We start from the raw sequence: 21,044 nt of genomic DNA, 5'->3' as shown, positions 1-21,044 counted from the left end.
GACCTTACTGCCAACTTCCAAAGACCAAAGTCCTTTCATGTGTATGTATCTTGCAAGTTCTTTTCTGATTACTTGATGCCATAAAATACACAAGAAACGGGCAAGATGTGGCACCCTCAGGGAACTATGCCTCACGCATTCCATCCATGGACTTGCATTATTTCAACAAGGCAAGCAAAATGAAGTTCTCCGTGTCACGTGCACCAAGCTGTTCCTTGCAATATGGAGCTCAATTTCGGTCCCCTCTTGAGAAGAGGCTCTGCTATTTTATGAGGTCCTAAATCAGCGCTTTCCCCTGTACCCTTGTGCCGAGCGGTCCTTTGTCGCCCGGAATAGGCTCGCACACACGGCAGGAGCACTCAATCTGACATCGGGAGGCACTCTTCACGTCCCTGAAGGGGCCTAAGGAAGAAAAGGTTCCTCCCTCCAGCAGAGTACCGGCCCGGGGGTGTTGCTCGGGGTCTCACTGCCCAAAAGGCAGGTATGAGTTGCTCTTGTGGCCCGGAGTGGGGAGTGTGAGACAGCTGGACGGCCCAGCACAGCCCAGAGCGCCCCGGAACGACCCAAAGGGACCCAGCATCCCCTAACACAGCACCGCGGGGCGCGGCCGAGTCCGCCAGGCGAACGGGACACGCGGCGCCCTGCTCCTCTCTGCGTCGTTTTTCCGGCCGCTCCTTTCTGCATCCGGGGCATGAGAAACCTTCGTTCGGTCTCGGGCGACGGCGCCTGACCGGAACCGGAAGTGGACCTAGAGGCAGGAGGAGGAAGCCGGCGGCAGCCCCGTCAGCAGCCGGCTGCTGGGGGCCAGTAGGCGGCGGCGGTCCCGAAGGGCGGCGGCTGCGCTGGTCCTTGCGAGCCGGTCCCGCGCGGGGGCGGGCGGCCCGAGGGCTCGGAGCCATGAAGCTGTACAGCCTCAGTGTCCTCTACAAAGGCGACCCCAAAGTGGTGCTCCTCAAAGCTGCGTACGACGTGTCTTCCTTCAGCTTCTTCCAGAGGTCCAGGTGAGCGGCGGCAGGCGGCGGGATCGTGGCGGCCAGACTGGAGAGGAGAGGCTGGGGTCGGGGGCAGGGGCGGGGATCGGGGAGACCCGAAGGCGGGGGCAGGGTGGGCAGGGGGAGGCCCGGGTCGGAGTCACGGGCCGGTGGAGAGGGGAGGTCCATGGACAGGGGGGCGGGGCAGGGAGAGCCTGGTGTCTGGGCCTGTACCCTTGTACGGCGGAATGCACTTCTAAGGAATCATCCACCATTCGCTCGTAAAAGGCTTATACTATTATAGAACATCGTCCTGTATTCAGTATTTTTCAAATTTCTGTCGTGTAAAAATTATAAGGGGACTTTGAAATAGTGCATATGGTCAAGTTTCGTGCCCAGATATTCTGAACTAGTAGGTTGAAGCCTGGAAATCTATATTTTAAACCAATATCTTTCATCCAATGATTCTGACCCTGGTGCCACATCTTGAGAGTCACATTTTATTTTCCTGTGGGGGCTCCTTCCCAAAAATTCAGTATGAGAGATATTGGTATACTCTTTTTTTTATGCGTGAAATCACTGAGGTCTGGAGAGCTTATATACCACAACCACCTAGGACGCAAACCCAGATTGTATGCTGTTTAATGTTTGGAAACTGCTAATAGGAGAGGGTTCTTTCTACATTGAAGATTTGGAAGGAAGCATGGAATCTATAGGGCTTACAGGCTTTTAAATGTTTCTGGGGTGCTTTAATTGCGGGAAGGTATTAGAAGTACCATAGATACTTCCAGCCCATTGGTGGGAGGGGTGGGGTGACTCAGGCACAAAAGGAGAAGGACCCTACAGGATCAGTTATCTATGGTCATCTTGTCTTAAAGTCTGATGGAATCTGCCATTTGGATTCTGTTTTCATTGTTTCATTGCAACTATTTGTTCTTGATGAGATTTCTTTCCCAGTGACCTGCTGGCTAGATCTACAAAAAATTTTGTTATTTTGTTGAAACTTTCTGCTCCTTTTGATTCTTTCTAAAAATTTATTTTTTTAATTCTAAAATGCACATAAAGTTGTCATTTTAATTATTTTTGAGTGTGTAGTTCAGTGGAATTAAATAAATTGATAATGTTATACAACCATCACCACCATTTATTTCCAGAACTCTTTTCATCTTGTAAAACTGAAACTCTGTGCCCATTAAACACTAACTCCCCATTCCCTCCTCTCTTGTCCCCTGGCAACTACCATTCTAATTTGTCTGTATGATTTTAACTACTCTAGGGACTTCATACAAGTGAAATCATGCAGTTTATGTCTGTTTGGAACTGGCTTATTTCACTTAGCGTAATGTCCTCAAAGTTCATCCGTGTTCCACATATTAGAATTTCCTTCCTTTTTAAGGCTGAATAATATTCCACTGAATTATACACCATATTTTGCTTATTTACTCATCTGTTGATGGACACTTGAGTTGCTTCCCCGTTTTAGTCATTGTGAATAATATTGCTATAAACATGATGTACAAATATCTTGACCCTGATTACATTTCTTTTTGATACATATCCAAAGGTGGAATTGCTTTATCATCTAATGGCTCCTTCTTAGAGTTCTTCTTGTTACTTTGCTTTCTTTACCATGACCTCTATTCTTTGCTCTGTGTTATTGCTTTTCTCAGATGGAACTTTTGGTGCCAACTTTGCTCTGATTTTTTTTTCTTTTTTCCTTTCAATTAATATTGAAGATTCTCATAGTGATGCCACATGTTTAATAATGAAAAAAAATATTGAAGAGTCTCACAGATTTCACTGTAGGACTTACACCTCACGTGGTTGGGATACCCACACTAGTTTCAGATGACTAACAGCTATAACACTAAATGGACATCTCTACTAACATCTCTTAAAACAACACATGTTCCAGCTGAGCTTATTTTCTTATAAGTTGACCTCACTTCTGTCTTGCCTCCCCCCATGATTACCTGACCTCAAGCTTAAAACCTTTTGAGTGATTTCCAGCTTTTTTGGCCTTCAGATACATGCTGTCACAATTAACACAATTTTTCCTCTAATTACAGACCTACTTACTTCAAGCACTGTCTCTTTTTAGTTTTACTGCAAAGGCTTCTTTGTTTGGGGACTTCTTCTCTAAGAGACTATTTTGATCATATCATTCCCTCAAAATAATAACAAGTAATACTGTGTGCCAAGCTTTGTGCCAAGTACTTTATTAACTCATTTAATTGTCACATCGGTCTTTTTTTTTGAGACAGAGTCTCGCTTTGTTGCCCAGACTAGAGTGAGTGCCGTGGCGTCAGCCTAACTCACAGCAACCTCAAACTCCTGGCTCAAGCAATCCTCCTGCCTCAGCCTCCCGAGTAGCTGGGGCTGCAGGCATGCGCCACCATGCCCGGCTAACATATATATATATATATATTAGTTGGCCAATTAATTTCTTTCTCTTTATAGTAGAGACAGGGTCTCCCTCTTACTCAGAGCTGGTTTCGAACTCCTGACCTCAAGCAATCCACCGTCCTCGGCCTCCCAGAGTGCTAGGATTACAGGCATGAGCCACCGCGCCCAGCCCACATGGGTCTTGATTTTATCGATAAGGCACAGCGTAGTAACTGGCTTGAGGTCACATACCTAGTAAGTGGTGGAACTGTGATTCCAGAGTTGGGTCTTCAGTTTTCTATATGGCTCTGCTAGAGCCTGCTGTGAACTCCAAGTTAAAGACCCTGCTCTGATGGCTCTGGCTGTCCTTTATATCACATCCCCAGTCAGAGGGTCCTCTGGCTGGATCATATATGACTATTCCATTCTGGCCAGATCTCTCTTCTGGGCCCATGATGAACCCTTTCCTTCCTTTCAGCCTTTGTATGAGGCATTTCCCCCTTCCTTGTCTTGCTTGGCTAATCTGTTTCCTTCCATTCCTCCCAGGGTGCTGGTTTCATGGATGAGCTCCAGTAGACCTGAGCCAACACTCACTGTGGATGTTTGTGGCATTGCCAGCGTCCGTCATATGGCCACAGCCATAACTGGTTGTGCATCTGCCTGACAGTTTTTGCCACTACTGTTTTTCTAGTGCTGTTTTTATTTGTCCTACTTTTTTTTTTTTTTTTTTTTTGAGACAGAGTCTCACTTTGTTGCCCAGGCTAGAGTGAGTGCCGTGGTGTCAGCCTGGCTCACAGCAACCTCAATCTCCTGGGCTCAGCGATCCTTCTGCCTCAGCCTCCCGAGTAGCTGGGACTACAGGCATCCGCCACCATGCCTAGCTAATTTTTTGTTTATATATTTTTAGTTGGTCAATTAATTTCTTTCTATTTTTGGTAGAGACGGGGTCTCGCTCAGGCTGGTTTCGAACTCCTGACCTTGAGCAATCTGCCTGCCTCGGCCTCCCAAAGTGCTAGGATTACAGGCATGAGCCACCGCGCCCGGCCTGTCCTACTTCTTGAAAATTAGTGGGGCCTTAAGAGCAGCAGTTGCCTCCCGCTTTGCCAAATCATGCTTTGACCAAAATGTGAAATAGACTGTAGCCTGTAGAAAATTCCCCAGAAGTCTGAAGTAAGTGGTTTTGGAAAGTTAGGTAGCAAACAGATGTTGCTTGAATGGTGATGATTATTCGTAATTATCTTTATTTGTGTTCATTTACAGACTGTTTATTATTTGTTACTAGGGTTGAGAGGGAAAGGAACAAAACCAAGAAGCAATGTCTCCTTGTGTATAAGCTCAGAGGTCACTTTCCATTTGGTTGGGGACAAGGTGATGGGAGGAAGATAATAAATACACACTGTGTTTCTTAGTGTTCAGGAATTCATGACCTTCACAAGTCAACTGATTGTGGAGCGCTCAGCGAAAGGCACCAGATCTTCTGTCAAAGAACAAGGTAAGAGGGCTCTCCAACTTCTGAGTGTGTGCTGGCCTGGCTGTCACACCTCAGGTAGCACACAGCTCTTCTCTTTCCTGGGACCGCATTCCTCTGCTAGCTTGTTTTCTCTTCCTTCCTCCTTTTCATATTTATGCAGAATTCTATTCCCACAGTCTAAGCTTCCTGGATAAAAGTGCTCCCAAGCTTAGACTCTCTTAAGATCAGGGTCTCTCTTGAAGCAATAGCAGTGTTCATATTGTATTTTTCCCTTTCCCCCCAGAGTTATAGACCCCTCAAAAAAGGATTTCCAGCTTGCAGTGTGGAGGTACTACTGCATTCTGTGCTCCTTAGATTTTTTTTGACCAGGAATCTGAAAACTCATTATTTTTAGTTTTTCATAATTCAGGTTTTGTATAAGAGTTTTTAGCAATTTTTTTTAGATGTGTATATTATACAGACAGATAAGGAAAGAGTTCAGGAATAAATTTCATCAGATAGAGACAAAAACCATCTCACACATGCATGGACCTTGAGTCATGTGATGAAGAGTAACTGAATTGATGATATAAATGTTACTTACAACACAGGCAGTGTTGCTTATACAGAGTGTACCAAACTTCACCATACATGGGGAAAATGGGAAATTGTAGCTAAATGTACCTTTATTTACAAAATATTCATTTTAAGAATTTACAGAATTTTTCCTTTGTATAGAGACTTTTGGGATACCTTGTGTATAGTCTGTGTGGGGTCTCTGTGCTGTTAACCCTAGAGAAGTAATGGAATCACGAATATTTCAGTGTTATTGCTTTGTTTTCCTTTAAATGGTGTCTGCCTTTCCAAGTGTATTACTTAAGGACAATTCCTCAGACACCGATGAGTTTCTCAGTTTCTGTGGAGTGTGTGCACTTTGACCCCATGTTTGAATCTTTTTCTTGGGGGGGGGGGGATGGTATATGAAATCTGAGGAGCATTGGTGATGACCTCCTGTCGTCGTCCTCTTCATTCCTGTTCTCCTTTATCTCTGGCCCTTTTCTGATTTCAGGGGCTCATAGTCTGTCCCTCCTCTTTTATTTGTTTTTCTGTTGTTTAGCATTGCAATCTTCTGGGTCAGATCCTTAACCCTTTGTACTCTGTCGAGTGTGATGTCGAGTGTGACTCAACACAGTTAGCATTGGTAACAGCTAGTATGTCGGGCCACACTCAACGCGTAGTTTCACCACGGGGGCAGGGGGAAGGGGGAGGAGGATTTTTGTCTATTTTTCCAGTATCTTTTCTTGTTTTCATTAGCATGAAAGGACAAGTAAAATGTAAATGCAGAGATGGTACACTAACTTCCAGGGGTAGATTATTATCCACTAACTTAGAGCAACGTTTAGATGGGAAGCTCCATATAATCACACCCCACCCTAACAAAAAACACAAAGATTGTGTTGTTTGTTCTAACAGAAAAATCAAAGGAGGAAGAGGAGAGACAATTTATATTTGTGAAACGTGAATGTAAACCAGGTCTTCATGTGGGTGAATGTTTCAAAAAATATCACACCATGAAAAATTATAGAGATTAAAATTACTCTTTGAATGTATCAATAATTTGAAATATAAAAAAATCCAAATAAATAAGTTTGTATGAAAAGAAACTCCAGTTTTTTATTCTACTGCCATGCTTTGTAAAATCTGGGGTATTTAAAAACTTAAATCCCGAGTAGAATAAAGGAATCGAGAAAAAAAGCAAGCGAGTGCACAGGGTTAACCACTTCAGTATGAGCGTCAGCTATAGTCCATAGCCACAGATGAAATCACACAGCTGAGCGTCGACTGTAGTCAGTAGCCACAGCTGAACGTCGACTTTAGTCTATAATTTTGAATTGACTTTTCTAATTTTTCATTTATCAAAATAAAATTGTGAACATTTAAAAGTAACGTAATAAAAACATATATATGTATATGTTACCTCTTCTGATTTACAAGTAAAGCTGCCTGTAAAGTAAAACAAGCTTTCAGTGCTTTAAAGCTTTCCTCATCACACAAGAGCAAAACCAATTCGTCGTCAGTGCACAGCACAAACTATTGTGCGGACTGTGAGTGCCAGCTGTGGGCAAGGTTTCTAGCTGGTGAGCGCCATACCGAAGTGGTTAAGGACAAGAAGGCTCTTATTTGTAAGCTGTAATCCTTACATTTCTCTTTCCTTGGGATATGGTTAGCTGTGTCATTTCTGAATCCTTTTGAAGTGATGAAAATGAACAATCCTGTGGATTATGAATATTTGCAGAAGCCCTTGTACAAACTGTACCTTTCAATCCTGTGATGACTTTAGTGCAGTAACACTGAAGACCTCAGCCAGCAGTGGCTAATCTTTTTCTAGATTGATCCCCCTCCTCCCCAGTCACCAACCCAGCAGGCCAAGCAGGGTTGCTATGATATGGAAGACTGAGGGCCTGGGAGGTAATTTTTTGACCATTGTCTGCTTTGAAAGGGTTTTTTGCTTGTTTTTTTTTTTTTAAGAAAATGGAGACTGCTTGGCTTGTCCAGACTTCCCTTAGTTTGGAAGCAGCACAGAGCCTTAAAGAGCTACAAATCTCCAAGATAACAGCCCAACCTAACCTGAGCTCAAGGTAGTAACTTGGAAATGCTTCCAGGACCATGTTGCCTTGGTGTATTTTCTGCACCACTGGTGGCTCTTTTTGGCCCTGGCTTTGCATACTAGGCCTCTGGCCATTTATTGGTCCTGAAGTAGGTATTGCACCAAGCTCCCAGGTGTGGTCCATTGAGCCAGGCTGCGCAGTCTCTCCACAAATCTTGATTAGAGTTATTGACCTTCCAAGTGGCTTCATTTGAAACAAAAGGCAGGAGCCCAGCATTGTGATGCTTTGATTTTTGGGGATTAAAAAAGTCTGAAGTTCTCATGTAAATATCCACGTGTCTGATCTGTTGTTTCCTTAGAGTATCTGTGCCATGTCTACGTCCGGAATGACAGTCTTGCAGGTGTGGCCATTGCTGACAATGAATACCCATCCCGGGTGGCCTTTACCTTGCTGGAGAAAGTGAGTTTTTGGTTTGGTTCTGTGGGACTTGGATGATGAGTGTGGCACATCTGTGGACTGGGGCCAGGAGTGACAGCAGTGCCCGAGGAATAGGGATGAAATGTGTCCAAAGTCAAAATATTTTCAGCTCTCCTTACTCCCCAAAATCAAGAGAGAATTTGGCATCCCTGCCCAGGTACCTTCTCTGGTGCTGACTTCTAACCTCATCCTACCTGGATTTAGGCTACTGAGTTGCAGCATCTCTCCTCGGAGAATGGAGCCCTTGGAGACAGCTGTGTCTTGTGTTCTCACTCCTGTGCTCGTGCTGGAGGGGTCCCCTCCTGAAGGCCCTCACTCTCACCACATTGCCTCTTGTAGTTACTGCTGCTCTGTCCCTGGTGTTGGCAGTTGCACCATGGAGCTTGTACCTAAGCATTGTTTAATTTTTTCATGTGGTGCTAATTTTAAACTCCTTGAAAACAGAGGTGTCAGCATATTCCCTACACTTCCAAGCATGTGAAATGCAGTATTTTAAATCTGGAAGGTCTAATTCCCTTTTTGAAAAATTGCTTTGAAAGATTAGAGGGCCAGTGTCCTTTTTCTTGAATACCTGTAGCTTAAAATTTGAAATACTTTTATCATTCCCCAGGTGAGGTTCATGTCAGGCTGGGCATACTTCACTTTTGATATCTAGAATACTTAGCATTTGTTTTAATGATAAGAAAAATTTGGAAAGAACTTTAGCCTAGATTTTCCCCCTTGCCATTATATATCCTCTTCTTCCCTTCTTCCTGGGCTCTAGGTGGCATGGGAGCCTCTATCAGGGTGAGGTGCTCAGGGGTGAAGCCCTGTTGTGGCAGGTAGTGGTGAGTACATGTGGGTGATTGCTGAGGTTATTTTGTCTTGCAGGTACTGGATGAATTCTCCAACCAGGTGGACAAGATGGACTGGCCAGTAGGATCCCCTGCCACAATCCGTTATACAGCCCTGGATGGTCACCTCAGCAGATACCAGGTAGGGTTTAAGGGAGTATCATACTGAGACCACGTGGCCCAGAATCTATGTGAAACTGAAAAAGCCAACCACCCTGATAGTTCTGGTCCAGTGACTTCTGACACGTTTTGGTGCCATTGTTCTCTCTTGAGCCTTCTGTTTGAAAATCACAGGGAATCTACCTGCAGACCTGGGAACTCAAGCTCTGGGCAGGCTTTGTGTTTCTCTGTTGTATGTTTAAACAGGCCATGGTTTTTAACCTGTGAAAGTTTCTCCAGCTTCCTCAGTTTTGAGCTTTGTTTCCATGTAGCCACCTCAGTCCTGACTTTGTTCATATTTTTGGCTCTTTCCTAGAACCCCCGAGAAGCTGACCCCATAAGTAAAGTGCAGGCCGAACTCGACGAGACCAAAATCATTCTGGTAAGCAGGAAAGTGGAGAACAAACCCAAGAACTGGGGCTGTTAGGGAGGCGGGTGAAAGCATTTACCATCGCCCAGGCACACACAGAATTGTTCCTTGTTTTGATAATAACCACAGCACTCTGGGAAATGGGATTGCCCACCCCCCACCACTGGGCATTCAACTGTCCCTCCTCCTGTACCCCTGTTTTGGTTCACAGCACCCACTGTTTGTAGGGGACCAAGCTGGGAACCAGTGGGGCCCTTGAATCTCTCCTCCCCATGGCTACTCCCTGTCTGGGCAGTCCTGGGCTCCGAGGGTCTAGCCTCTGTGGTACTTGATTCCCACCACTGTGCCTCTGTTAGGTCAGAGCCCCCAAAAGGTGCCTCCCTTGCAGTATCTGCATCAGAGGTGAGCAGACTGAAGCCCTCTGCATTGACCAAAGGGCAGTGATGGGCTGGAATACAGGCCCAGCGTTGGTCAGGCCTGTTTAAGAAAAGCTAGAAACATCCATTTTTATCTGAAGTCTCCTGATTTGTAACTGCTGCTTAAACTTTTTTTTTTTTTAATTCTGCACACGTGTGAAATGTGAACAGCCATCTGTTTTTTGCCTCAGATCTGGCCTTTGTGGCCTTTGCTTCTAACTGGTCCCCTCACATGCTGCCCACCTCTAGTCTGTCTACCACACAGTATCCTTTGATCTGCACTCTTCTCAAAATCCACTTCAGAATAAAGTGCAAACTCCCTGACACAGTCTCATGATTGGGCCCTGTCCTCTCTTACACCCTTTCATGTCACTCTGCTGTCACTGCTTGTTTATGTGTTTTTTCTGACCAGTCTGTGAGCACCTGGAACATCTTTTCATCCTGCTCACCATGCAGGCCTAGTTTCCACCAGTGCGCAGCAGCTGGTGGATATATAAAGTGGATGTGAAGCCCAGAAAAAACCCACCCCAGGATAAAGCTTTTCCATCTACGCCAGCGTAGCTTCAGCGTACGTCAGCGTCTCCTGGGCTTGGACTCGTTGGTCTGGGGTAGAGCCTCGGAGTCTACATTCTATTAAAAGGATCCCAGAGCTTTCATACATAGGTCTGGACCGCACTCCCGATAACATGGCTTTGGGATAGAAGTTAGATGTGAAAGTCTTGCAGCATCTCTCTGTTGTAATCTCTGGAGCTTTCTTACCACTGTGGGGGTGTTTCTCCATGTTTTCTCCTCCTGCTGCTGAGTCTGAGTCTGAGAGTGCTGAGGAGTCTGAGACACCTCTCTCTCCTCCCTGCTCTGGACAGCTGATGGGTCATCTTCACACTGACCTGTTCTAGTTGTACTTATAAAGTTTGGGTTATTGGGTCCTTATCTGTAATCCAGTTGCCTTTTTTTTTTTTTTTTTTTTTTTGAGACAGAGTATCACTTTGTTGCCCAGGCTAGAGTGAGTGCCGTGGCGTTAGCCTAGCTCACAGCAACCTCAAACTCCTGGGCTCGAGCGATCCTTCTGCCTCAGCCTCCCGAGTAGCTGGGACTACAGGCATGTGCCACCATGCCCGGCTAATTTTTTTTTTATATATATATCAGTTGGCCAATTAATTTCTTTCTATTTATAGTAGAGACGGGGTCTCGCTCTTGCTCAGGCTGGTTTTGAACTCCTGACCTTGAGCAATCCGCCCGCCTCGGCCTCCCAAGAGCTAGGATTACAGGCGTGAGCCACCGCGCCCGGCCTTTTTTTTTTTTGAGACAGCGTCTCGCTTTGTTGCCCAGGCTAGAGTGAGTGCCATGGCGTCAGCCTAGCTCACAGCAACCTCAAACTCCTGGGCTCAAGCAATCCTCCTGCCTCAGCCTCCCGAGTAGCTGGGACTACAGGCATGTGCCACCATGCCCGGCTAATTTTTTGTATATATATTAGTTGGCCAATTAATTTGTTTCTATTTATAGTAGAGACGGGGTCTCGCTCTTGCTCAGGGTGGTTTCGAACTCCTGACCTTGAGCAATCCGCCTGCCTCGGCCTCCCAGAGTGCTAGGATTACAGGCCTGAGCCACCGCGCCCGGCCTCCAGTTGCCTTTTATGTTAAAAATATGAGTGATTCAGCTGTATGTAGGGATAAAGGACATTTTTGCTAATTTTTCATTCTGTACCATTACATACGTGCACAGGTATGAAACGGTATTTCATTGCTAGAGCACACTGCTCTAGCAGTGGCCATCTGGGGAGAAATGTGAGCTGCTGACTTCTTGGGGCCCTGGCAGCAGGGCCTTTCTCCCTAGAACCCACAAAAAAGGGTTAATGTTTCTGTTTCCTAGTCGGTTTGTAGTGAAGACATTTAGGGTACAGCCCCCTTTAGGGAAGCAGGACATGTTTTGTCATGATGCTCTCCAGTGGTGATATAATATATATATGAGTCATACGTTTAACTCTGAATTTTCTGGGATCCATATTTTAAAATGATAAAAGGAAAATAGTTGAAAATTATTATAATAGTATATTTTATTTTATCCAGCATATTCGAATACTAACTTTTCAACATGTAACCAATCTAAAAAGTTACTAATGAGGCGTTGTGCATACCAAGTCTGAGTGTGAAATCTGGTTTGCTTGCACTTAAAGCACATCTGTTTGGACTTGCCTCATCTTAAGTGCTCAGGAGCTATTTGTGGCTGCTGTATGAGACGGCAAAGCTTTCCCACGGTGTCAGTTTCCTGTGGCTGCTGGTAACAAATAACTGCAAACTGGATGACCTGACAGCTGGAATGTATTGTCGCACAATTCTGGAAGTCAGAAGTCTGAAATCAAGGTGTCTGCAGGGCTGCCTCCTTCTGGATGTTCAGAGGGAGAGTCATCCCAGCCTCTCCCCAGCTGCTGGTGGTTGCTGGCAATGCTTGGTGTTCCTTGGATTGTAGGTGCATCCCTCCAGTCTTTGTCTCTGTCATCACGTGGCCTTCTCTTCTGTGTGTGTTTCTGTTTTCTCATCAGGATACCAGTTAGAGCCCACCCTAATCTGGTATGACCTCATCTTAACTGAGTACATCTACAAAGACCCTGTTTCTGAATCATGTCACATTCAGAGGTTCTAAGTAGGCATTAATTTTGAGGGGCTACTGTCTAACCCAGTACAATCATATAGTACCCAGCTGTTGTTTTCTCTTTCAGAGAACCCGTATAAACATGCATACACACACCCACACTAATATATAAAAGTGTATGTACTTGAGTGTTCCTAGAGTGGAGGTTATCTAAGCCTGTGCTGGGGACAGTTTTTTGGATCTACAAAGGATCTGGGGATCCTTTATATCTCGTTTAGAACTTATAGATTCCATAGGAATGTCACCAGGTCCTGTTCCGTCCACTGGGACAGGAACTGTTCTGGGACTGAGTCCTGATGCTTAGTGGTAAAGTTTGTGTGTTGGAGAAGAGGCCAGGGGAGGTGCTTACCCCTGTGACTGAATTTCCACAAGCAGTTCATGTCAATTCACTGAACAGACCAGAGTTCTCTTTTCTCTTTTTTCTTTTGTCCAGCACAACACCATGGAATCTTTGTTAGAGCGAGGTGAGAAGCTAGATGACTTGGTGTCCAAATCCGAGGTGCTGGGGACGCAGTCTAAAGCCTTCTATAAAACTGTGAGTACCCAGTGCCTGTCTGCTTTAGGGGTGTTCCCTTCCAGAGAGCAGTCGCAGCTTGTTTCTTCTGGCACTCGCCACTATGAATAGGTCTGTCGTAGCCTGTTTACTCACGGTGGATTGAGGTTTCACTCCTTGTGCAGTGAGAGCCTGAGGGGAGCATCCCAGGCGCAGGGGCACTCGGGTGGTGATGGGGTGGATGCAGGCAGGGGCCTTGTTCCACCCCTGCCTCTGCTCAGCTGATGCCCGAACCCACACTCCCCTCCCCAAGAAGACAGACGGTTGATTCAAGTTCTGATCACCAGAGTTTGCCCTTATTTCCTCTGTCTGTTGAGTATTTAGTTATAAGTCCTTAAGATACCAGCAGTTCAGCCTTTCTGAAGAGGTTCTTAAGCTTTTACTTAATTTCCCTTTCACAGAAGTATTCCATTGAGAAGGATGCATCTTGCTGACTGCCACTTTTTCTCAGGGCAGTGCTAATGTCTTCCTATGTGGTGAAGGTGGCACTGCTGGCCCATTGTTGGACAGTAATAGGGACAAGTCTACTTGATCTGTCCACACACATTTGCTTTCATGTGCACATTGGAGGGAGGTGGCCAAGTGGGGTTAGTAGGAGAGTCTGTGACCAGAAAGCCAGAGAGAAGGTGGTAACAGTGGTTCCCAGGAACTGAGCTGGGACTACATCCCAAGTGGGGACCACATCTGTTACCCTGAGGACCATCCTCTAGAAACACCACCATGGTGGTCAGATAGAATTGTTGGAAGACAAAAGTGGGGACAAAGTTAAGACACTGAGCCAGTCCAGTTTGTATTATTGTATAGGGCATAATAGCAGGAATTTTACTTCCTTTTTGATAGCTTTAGTGGGGTGTGGAAAAAACTAAAGATCCCAGATAGCATTGGAAGCTGTGGCTTACCTGTGTTTGGTGATGTAAACTGCTCTGGACAGCTTCTCTTGAGGCCTCCTTGCCCTCCCCACCCTCCTGTCCTGGTTTCTCTGACTGCTGCTTCCCGGGAGCTCCCTCTGCCACACTAGCTGAGGTTGGGGCTGCCAGGCCAGCCTTCCTCAGTCCTCTTCAGCTCCTGTTTGTTTCTTTCAAGGCCCGGAAACAAAACTCCTGCTGTGCAATCATGTGACACAGCCCGCAGAGGCCCAGTGCTGGAACGTCACCGCCATTCACATCAGAACTGCAGCCCCCAGAAAAGAAGAGACAGCCATAGAAGAGGACCCGGAGTGGGGGCAGACTGGCCACTTTTTATTTTGGAGTTTCCGGGAAGAACTGAGGGATGGTGAAAGGGTTGGGGACCATTCAAATTCATGTCTGGTAGAGACTTTTGGAAAGAATTTGAGGCCCCCAAAAGTGTATTTTTGGGTAAATGAAACCATAAACTCTGAGTGGCTCCTGTAGATGCTGAAGGGCTCATTCTCAGCCAACCCCAGGAAGGCTCTGTGGGGGGAGGTCAGAGCCAGCTGTTTCTCGATCCTTGATATATTTTCTTTGTATTTTATTTGTACATTAATGATATTAACACTCCAGTGAGTGGGGTGGGTGGGAAGGGAGAGTCCCTAATACAAGGGCTGGAGTGGGCAGAGTTTGGAGGCCCTTGGGAAAGCCTCTCCTGGGGCCACGGGGGGTGGGGAGGGGTGAGCCCACTGCAGTGGCCACAGCGGACCAGTGCTTCAGGTTCAAGGCCTGTTTGGGGTGGGGGGAAACAGCAGATTCTGAGACTGTTATTTAGCTTGCCTTTCTGCTAGGATTGGCTTCCTGCTGAGGGCAGAACCCATCCTAAGCTACTTCCATCAAGTATCACAAAAGTGACTTGCAAGAGGAGTTTGGAAGGAGCTGAGACCTGGGCTGGAATATGTAGGTCGTGGTCATACCAGCAGGCTGGGCACTGAGCCCAGGAGAGTGGGATGTTCCTTCACCGTTCAGCTGGGAGTGTCCCATCTTCAGAGGAAGATCCAAACACCGGTGCACTTACTTGCCCAGGGTCTGAGGGACACCTGCCTTGACTCGCAGTTTGACTTTGAACATCAAGATCAAAGCAATAGGTGCTGTAGTCTCTCAAAAATGGTTTTCATCGGCCTCTCTGGCTACAAGACTGCCTTGGCGACTGCCTGGGGCCTATACATCTAAACAAGTGGGTCTTTCCCATGGGCACCAGGGGGAGGTGCCAGCCTGGCCGAGGACTCCCACAACCCCTCCTATGGTCTGGCCAGTGCAGGCCTTCTAGTCCCTTCCTGGTCAGAGGCGGCTGCTTGGGTGGTGGAGACCGAGGGGTTGGTCTAAGCTGGTGCCTGTCCCCAGCAGCAGGAGGCCTGCCGTGGCCCCAAGCCCCAGTCCTGGAAACAGGCTGGAGCAGCCCAGGAGATAAGCCCAGGATGGTCCAGGCCCCTCGGGTCCTAGTGCCATGTTCCAAATTGCCTCTTCATGGCCTGCTGTGCCCCCCATTTGCACCCTTGGCATCCAGTCCCCATGGAAGCCCCTGCTGGGATTGTGTCATCAACAAGTTAGAACCAGTATGATCTTGTCTTTGGGAGTCCTGCCTCAAGCTTGCCGTTCTGCTGAGAGCTCCACTGTGCTGACCAGGAGTCCCAGGGGCCCTGAATCCCCAGAGTGGGTGTGGCAAGAGGGTGGCATCTGCTGAGGGTTCCAAGGATCCCATCCCTGGCTGGTTTACCTGCTGCCACCCTTTTTCTCTGTGTGCTGCTGGCCTTGGCCTACCCCTGAAGGAACCCGTCTATATCACTTTTCTACTGCTACAGACACCCCAAGTCCAGGGTCTGCCGAAGGCACAGACCCAGCCTGCTCACTGGTGCCTGAGATGGAGTGGAGTGGGCCCGGATCCGAGGGACAGGCACGGTGGATGAAGCCTTTTTCCGAATGGGCTGGAGATGTGAATTTGGGGAAGGAGGAAGTGAGACCTGGCCATGCTTTCTCCAGGGGCTTGGCCTGCCTGGGTCAGCTCCTGCCTGAGCAGGGTGAAGTGGTGGGTCCGACTCAGGCCCTCTGGTGGACAGAGGGCACACCCTGCGTCCTTCCTGCTCCCTGTTGTGTTTAATGTTAAATCATTTGTTAAGAGTGTATTTTAATAACTGCTGCCTAACTTTTCTGTGTTCTGTTTGAGAGGTTTCTGTCCTGATAAAAGTCCTTTGAAATTCTAAAATGGTCCTGTCCTTTGTTTGAGTTTCAAGGGGAACCCTTTCCTCACCAAGCCCTGCCCTGGGGAGGGAGGCTTGGTGCTGTGTGCCTGCAGGGGACAAGGTCCACATTATCCTGGCAGGGCCTGTCCAGGAGAGGTAGCTCCAGGCTTACCCAGCTCCTTAACCTTTCCCATCCAGGGGTCCTCAGACTTTTTAAACAGGGCCAGTTCACTGTCCCTCAGACTGTTGGAGGGCCGGACTATAGTTTAAAAAAGCTATGAACAAATTCCTATGCATACCGCATATATCTTATTTTGAAGTAAAAAAACAAACAGGCAAAAACACTTGCATGTGGCCCGTTGGCCATAGTTTGAGGACGCCTTCATAGACCTTTCTAGCAGGAATCATATTTTCTTTTTTGCTATTAACCAGGTGAGGGCGCCCTGGAGTAGAAGCAGCCTCTGAATCCTGTTCCCTTAGGTAGCTGCAACCGGGAGACTGTCCTGAGGAACTGACTCTTAACTACAGAGCCATGGGGGAGGGGGCCCTGATCCCACCGTAGGCTTCCCTGTCCCTCACCACTGTCCCCTGGGTTGGTCTGAAACTACCTGGCTTCCCACCAAGCTCAGGTGGAAACTTTAGCAGTAAAGGGGGCTCCACAGGGTACTTGGGGACATTCTACTCCAAAGCCAACCCCTGCAGGTTTGGAAGTGAACCAGGGGCAGATCAGACTCCAGTTTCGCATTTGTCCTGAGTTTAGGGAAGGCCCAAGGGCATTTAGAAGTCTGCAGCCTCTGCAGCTGGTTTCATTCCATCTCCCAGGCAGGCGGACTAGAGCTGCCTTCAGTCTGTGCTTGTGACCCTTTAAGGCAGAGACTTCTCTGCCCGGCCCAGGAAGCAGCCTTGAACTGAGTGTGTGGGCTTTGCCTGCTCAGAGGACCCACTGGAGCTCAGGGGGGTTAAGCCATGCATTCTTGGTTGACACAGGGCCCAGAGAGTTTTATACAAAGTAGGTGCTACTTAAAAGTGATGTATTTTTTGCCGGTAGCACTTGGCCCCACACAGCATGGCTTAGCCCTATGTGCTGTACCCCAAAACCTCATCACAGTGGCCCTGACGGCATCTGCAGAGAGACCTCAGGAATAATGCATGCGTGAGGCTCAGGATCTGCAGTGTGGCCTTCCTGAGGGAGGCCTGGCCTGGAAAGGCTCCTCTGATTACAGCTGATAGGCGAGTGGAGCCCTAGATACTGTGCCTGGGGACAGACATCGCAGCGCTTGCAAGCACTGGCCTAGATTCTTTGCACCCAGTGCTTGGGACCTGCCACCCTCCCGCCCACACTCCTGAGAGCACCTGCCCAGGTGCAGCCTGTGGAGAGTGAGCAGCTGACATCAAGGTCCTCCCCCTGAGTGAAGGTGTCTATAACCAGATGCTCAGGATGGGGGAGGCTGGGGACTTTGGCCAGTTCTGGGGATGCTTCAGGCACCCCCTGCCCACAGTGGATAGGTCCGAGAGGGTGTAGGGGCACCTGTCTTACTGGAAATTACTTGGACCCAAGAAGCGAGCATGTTTGGTGTCTGGGATATTTGGTGTTTTGATGCCAATGCTTCCAGGTCAGCAATGTGCAGCAGCAGGGCCTGGGATGGGAGGGGAGGCCACATTCTGAGCAGGTTGCCATGGAGACACGAGGGTGCACCTAGGGGACCAGCAGGTGCCACCCAGGCTGTGTCTGGGAGGGAGGACGGCATTGAGGCTGCAGAAGGGCCAGCAGAGCACAGGTGGACTCAGCTGCTCTCCTGGGCTGGGCCTGGCACCTCGTGTCCCCTGACCTTGCCCCAGAGCTCTGCCCTGGGCTCCAGGTTGTGTGGTCTCCATAGAGAGCCTTTTAACCCTGGTAGCAGCTGCCACATCATCTTTGCATCTTGCCTGCATCTGAGGTCTGAGTCTGACATCTGTGCGGCCCGTGTGCCATCTGCCTGCATGATGTATAGGAGCAGGGCCCGGCACCATGGGCACCGTGTGTCCTCAGCACCCAGAACAGCCGACATGGTGGCGGAGGTGGTGTGAGGGGAGAAAGCAGGATGGACGGAGTCTTAGGGCCTTCCCTTCTCATCTTTAGAGGCCACTGGGGTGGCTGGAGAGGTTGGGGCCCTGGGGGTTGGGTGCCAGTTTCAATTCTGGTGAGGACTTCCGAGGACCAGAGGAGATTGTGGCGATGCTAGGGAAGCTACGACCCAGGGCTAGAGGTACACCCCCACCAGGTGCACCATCCACCCGAGAGGGGCTTGGGAACATCTGGGTGGGCTCAGGGTCCATGGCCCCCACAGTCAGAGGAGGGGCCTGAGCCGGGCCAGGGACCGGCTTGAGTGTGTGTCGCAGGGTCCCGGCATAAAGCACCCAACTGCACTTGAAGCGGTTTGTCCTGTTTTTCTTTTATTTGCAGTTTCCCGAGACAGAACAAAATAATTTTTGTACACTTACAAGGCTCAGAAAGAAAAGACAATGAAACTCAGCAAAAAGAGAGAAAAGGGGAGGCCAGCCAGCACCGTGGGCAGCTGACCCCTGCAGCACTGGCCGGCAGGCCACTGCCACCACACCGCGGACACCTAGCTAGCAGAGCGGCTGTGGCTTGCTCTTTAGGGGTCATGCAAAAGAATTATCCCCCAGAAAAAAAATCCCCAAATTATCCCAGACAGGCAGCTCCGTGGAGATGACAAGGTGAAGGGGAGAGGAAGGGAGGAGGCCCTAGGACGCCAGGGTGGCCGGCCGCTGGGCCACACACTGTCCATGGCGAGCCCTGCCGCTGTCCTGTGGCCCAGGGAGCCACTGGTGCGGAGCCCAGCAGATGTTTACCCTGTGTCCGTGGATGGGGCAGCTGTCCTGGGCACAGCGAGGACGGAGGTGGTGTCCACTCTGAGTGTTCGCTGGTGGACAGTCCCTTTGGAGTTTAGGATCCTGCGTCCCGTTCCCCACTCCATGCCCCTCCCTTGGCTTGATTTGTGGGTGAAGATAAAGAAAATCTTTGTTGAAAACGACGTGAATGGAGGTGGGCAGGTGTTGGGCGGCGACCCAAATCTCTGCAGTCAAGGCTCCTGACCGACCCACCCAACCTGGCTTCAGAGCTGCCCCTGCAGCCCACCTGCCCGCGGGCTCACTCTGGCCCCGAGCCTCCGGGGTGCCCACATCACAAGGGGCTGAGGGGTCCCACCCTGCAGTAAGCCCAGGCAGCGACTCTCGGAGCACGAGGTTGGCCCCTCAAGGCAGCACTGTGGTCCCTGCGGGACCTTCCTCTCCATCCTCTGGGTTCTGGGCCCTGTGCCCACCTGCTTCTGCCCCCAGCCTGCCTTCTCTCCATGGCCGTCCCCCGGCTGCCCGGAAGGTGCCCTCACACACACAGCAGCCCTGCCCAGGGCAGGGGCCAGGGAGCCGGCCCACATGGCTGAAGCCGGCACATCCGGCACTGGCCCGACTGCCACCCTCATGCCTCCCACGTGGCTTCGTGGCCTGGGCTCGAGCCCACTGTGGCTCCTGCTCCCTCTGCTGCTGGCTCAGACACCAGAAATGCTCCCACTTCAGCAAACACCTGCCTGGACCCATCTCAGCCCCAGCAGCCACCACCTTCTGACCCCTCTCTGCCACTTGCTTCATCACCTGACCAAGCCCAGAGCCCCCAGCTCCCCTGAACATCCCTAGACGTGCAACCTGGCCTCCTCCCCGCCCCCGTGGGGGCTCGGGACGCCCACAGTCCTTGTAAAAAGTCCGCTCCCAGCTGCAAAGGGAGAAGCCTCGAGGGCTGGGGGAGGGCCAGGAAGGAGATGGGGTCAGGAGCACAGGGAAGGGACAGGTGTCCCAAACAGGAGGGAGGCCAGCCGGGGCTGAGTCCCCTCTCCATGCTGGGCCTGCTGGAGTTGCAGCCAACGGTGCCATCTCTTGCCAGGTGGAGGCCTGAAGCTAAGGTATGTCCTTTTCACACCTTGCTCCCCCAGAAGGGCCAGAGCTGGAGCCCTGGGTCTGCGGGGGCGTCTCTGATGGCCTTGGGGATAGGACTCTAGTCTCCTTGATGCTCAGGGGGCGAGGGGCTGGCCTGGGCTCTGCTGCGGGCTGTCCATGCTGGGTACATGGGGACACCGGGCACGGGGAGCCCACACCCAGCCCCTCGGGAATGAAAGGGAGGGAAGGGAGGGGAAAGCAGGAACGACAGCAACTCTCAGGCACAACTAGCAGGAAGGGGGCAGCCCCGTGGGCCCCCACAGCCCCTCCCCAAAAGACAGCTGACGGTCACCACAGCCAGCGAGCACACCACGTGGAGCCCATGCGTTGGCGGGAGGATGCAGACGCCTTAGGTGTGGGGTGTGTGCGTTACCTACAAACTAACACCGTTCAGCACGCGACGGGGGCCTGGTGGACAAGTTCATGTCCCAGCTGGTGCCCCAGAGGCCAGGAGCATGGACGGACACACGTGGAGCAGTGGGGAGTGGCCCCACGAATGCCAGTGATTTTTACAGCTTTTTCCTTTCTTTAGTTTTTTTTTTTTTTTTTCATTTCATCCGACGTCAATTTGTGTGTGTGTGGTTGTCGTTGTCGTCATCTTGTTTTTAAAAACAAATCACATCTGGTCTTGTTTTTCTGCAGACACAGGCACCAGGGGAGGGGACGAGGCAGACACAAACATGCGACAGGCAGGCCGTGTGCCCAAGGGCAGCCGGGCTCCAAACACCAACTCTGTCCGGCGAAACCAGCTCTGAAACAGGGCGGGCAGGTCAGCTGTCAGAAGCCCCTCTGCCCACCTGCGCCGGGCTCTGCCCTCTGCCCGGGCACCGCAGGCGCGGCCAAAGCGAACCAGGTCGGGAGAGGGGCCTGCTCAAAGAGGGGGGCTCGAGGCAACCGACCCAATTACCACCTGCCTGTAAAACCGGGCTTTGGCCCCCTGCACCCACCTGGGGAGCCCCATCCCAGGTGCTGACAGTCCCGGCAAGCAGGACATGGTGCCCAGGGCTGTGCGGCCCAGGGCCCACCCACCTGTGACCCACCCAGTTCTGGCCAGC

At 49.7% G+C, this 21,044-nt stretch overlaps 4 protein-coding genes across 11 annotated transcripts in view; 1 reads left to right on the top strand and 3 right to left on the bottom strand.

Moving 5' to 3' along the window:
* The window catches only part of MYL7 (myosin light chain 7), a 149,899-nt gene that overhangs the window by 62,880 nt on the left and 65,975 nt on the right, over positions 1 to 21,044 (bottom strand). The gene's annotated exons all lie outside the window — the stretch shown is intronic.
* POLD2 (DNA polymerase delta 2, accessory subunit) overlaps positions 1 to 21,044 on the bottom strand; it is a 177,380-nt gene that overhangs the window by 90,367 nt on the left and 65,969 nt on the right. The gene's annotated exons all lie outside the window — the stretch shown is intronic.
* Positions 735 to 14,250, top strand: YKT6 (YKT6 vesicular SNARE protein). The gene is made up of 7 exons (XM_012741521.2): positions 735 to 1,001; positions 4,766 to 4,848; positions 7,774 to 7,874; positions 8,763 to 8,867; positions 9,201 to 9,266; positions 12,753 to 12,854; positions 13,956 to 14,250. The coding sequence occupies exons 1-7, from the start codon at positions 898 to 900 to the stop codon at positions 13,989 to 13,991; spliced, it is 597 nt and encodes a 198-aa protein (XP_012596975.1). The 5' UTR covers positions 735 to 897; the 3' UTR covers positions 13,992 to 14,250.
* The window catches only part of CAMK2B (calcium/calmodulin dependent protein kinase II beta), a 104,343-nt gene continuing 101,710 nt past the window's right edge, over positions 18,412 to 21,044 (bottom strand). For all 8 annotated transcript variants that reach the window (XM_076006272.1, XM_076006270.1, XM_076006271.1 and 5 more), the window contains one exon: positions 18,412 to 20,740. The gene's annotated coding sequence lies outside the window, so the exon portion shown is untranslated. The remainder of the gene's footprint in view (positions 20,741 to 21,044) is intronic.

Source organism: Microcebus murinus, chromosome 9, assembly GCF_040939455.1.
Source record: "Microcebus murinus isolate Inina chromosome 9, M.murinus_Inina_mat1.0, whole genome shotgun sequence".
In the NCBI taxonomy this organism is placed as follows: Eukaryota; Metazoa; Chordata; class Mammalia; order Primates; family Cheirogaleidae; genus Microcebus; species Microcebus murinus.
This window is presented reverse-complemented; position numbering and strand designations above follow the sequence as displayed.

Bases quoted from the DNA above. Each gene is read 5' to 3' on its own strand.
- YKT6 (XM_012741521.2), top strand. From the start codon at position 898: ATGAAGCTGTACAGCCTCAGTGTCCTCTACAAAGGCGACCCCAAAGTG. The intron at 4,849-7,773 runs GTAAGAGGGCTC...TTGTTTCCTTAG, and splicing joins ATCTTCTGTCAAAGAACAAG to AGTATCTGTGCCATGTCTAC. The intron at 8,868-9,200 runs GTAGGGTTTAAG...GCTCTTTCCTAG, and splicing joins GTCACCTCAGCAGATACCAG to AACCCCCGAGAAGCTGACCC.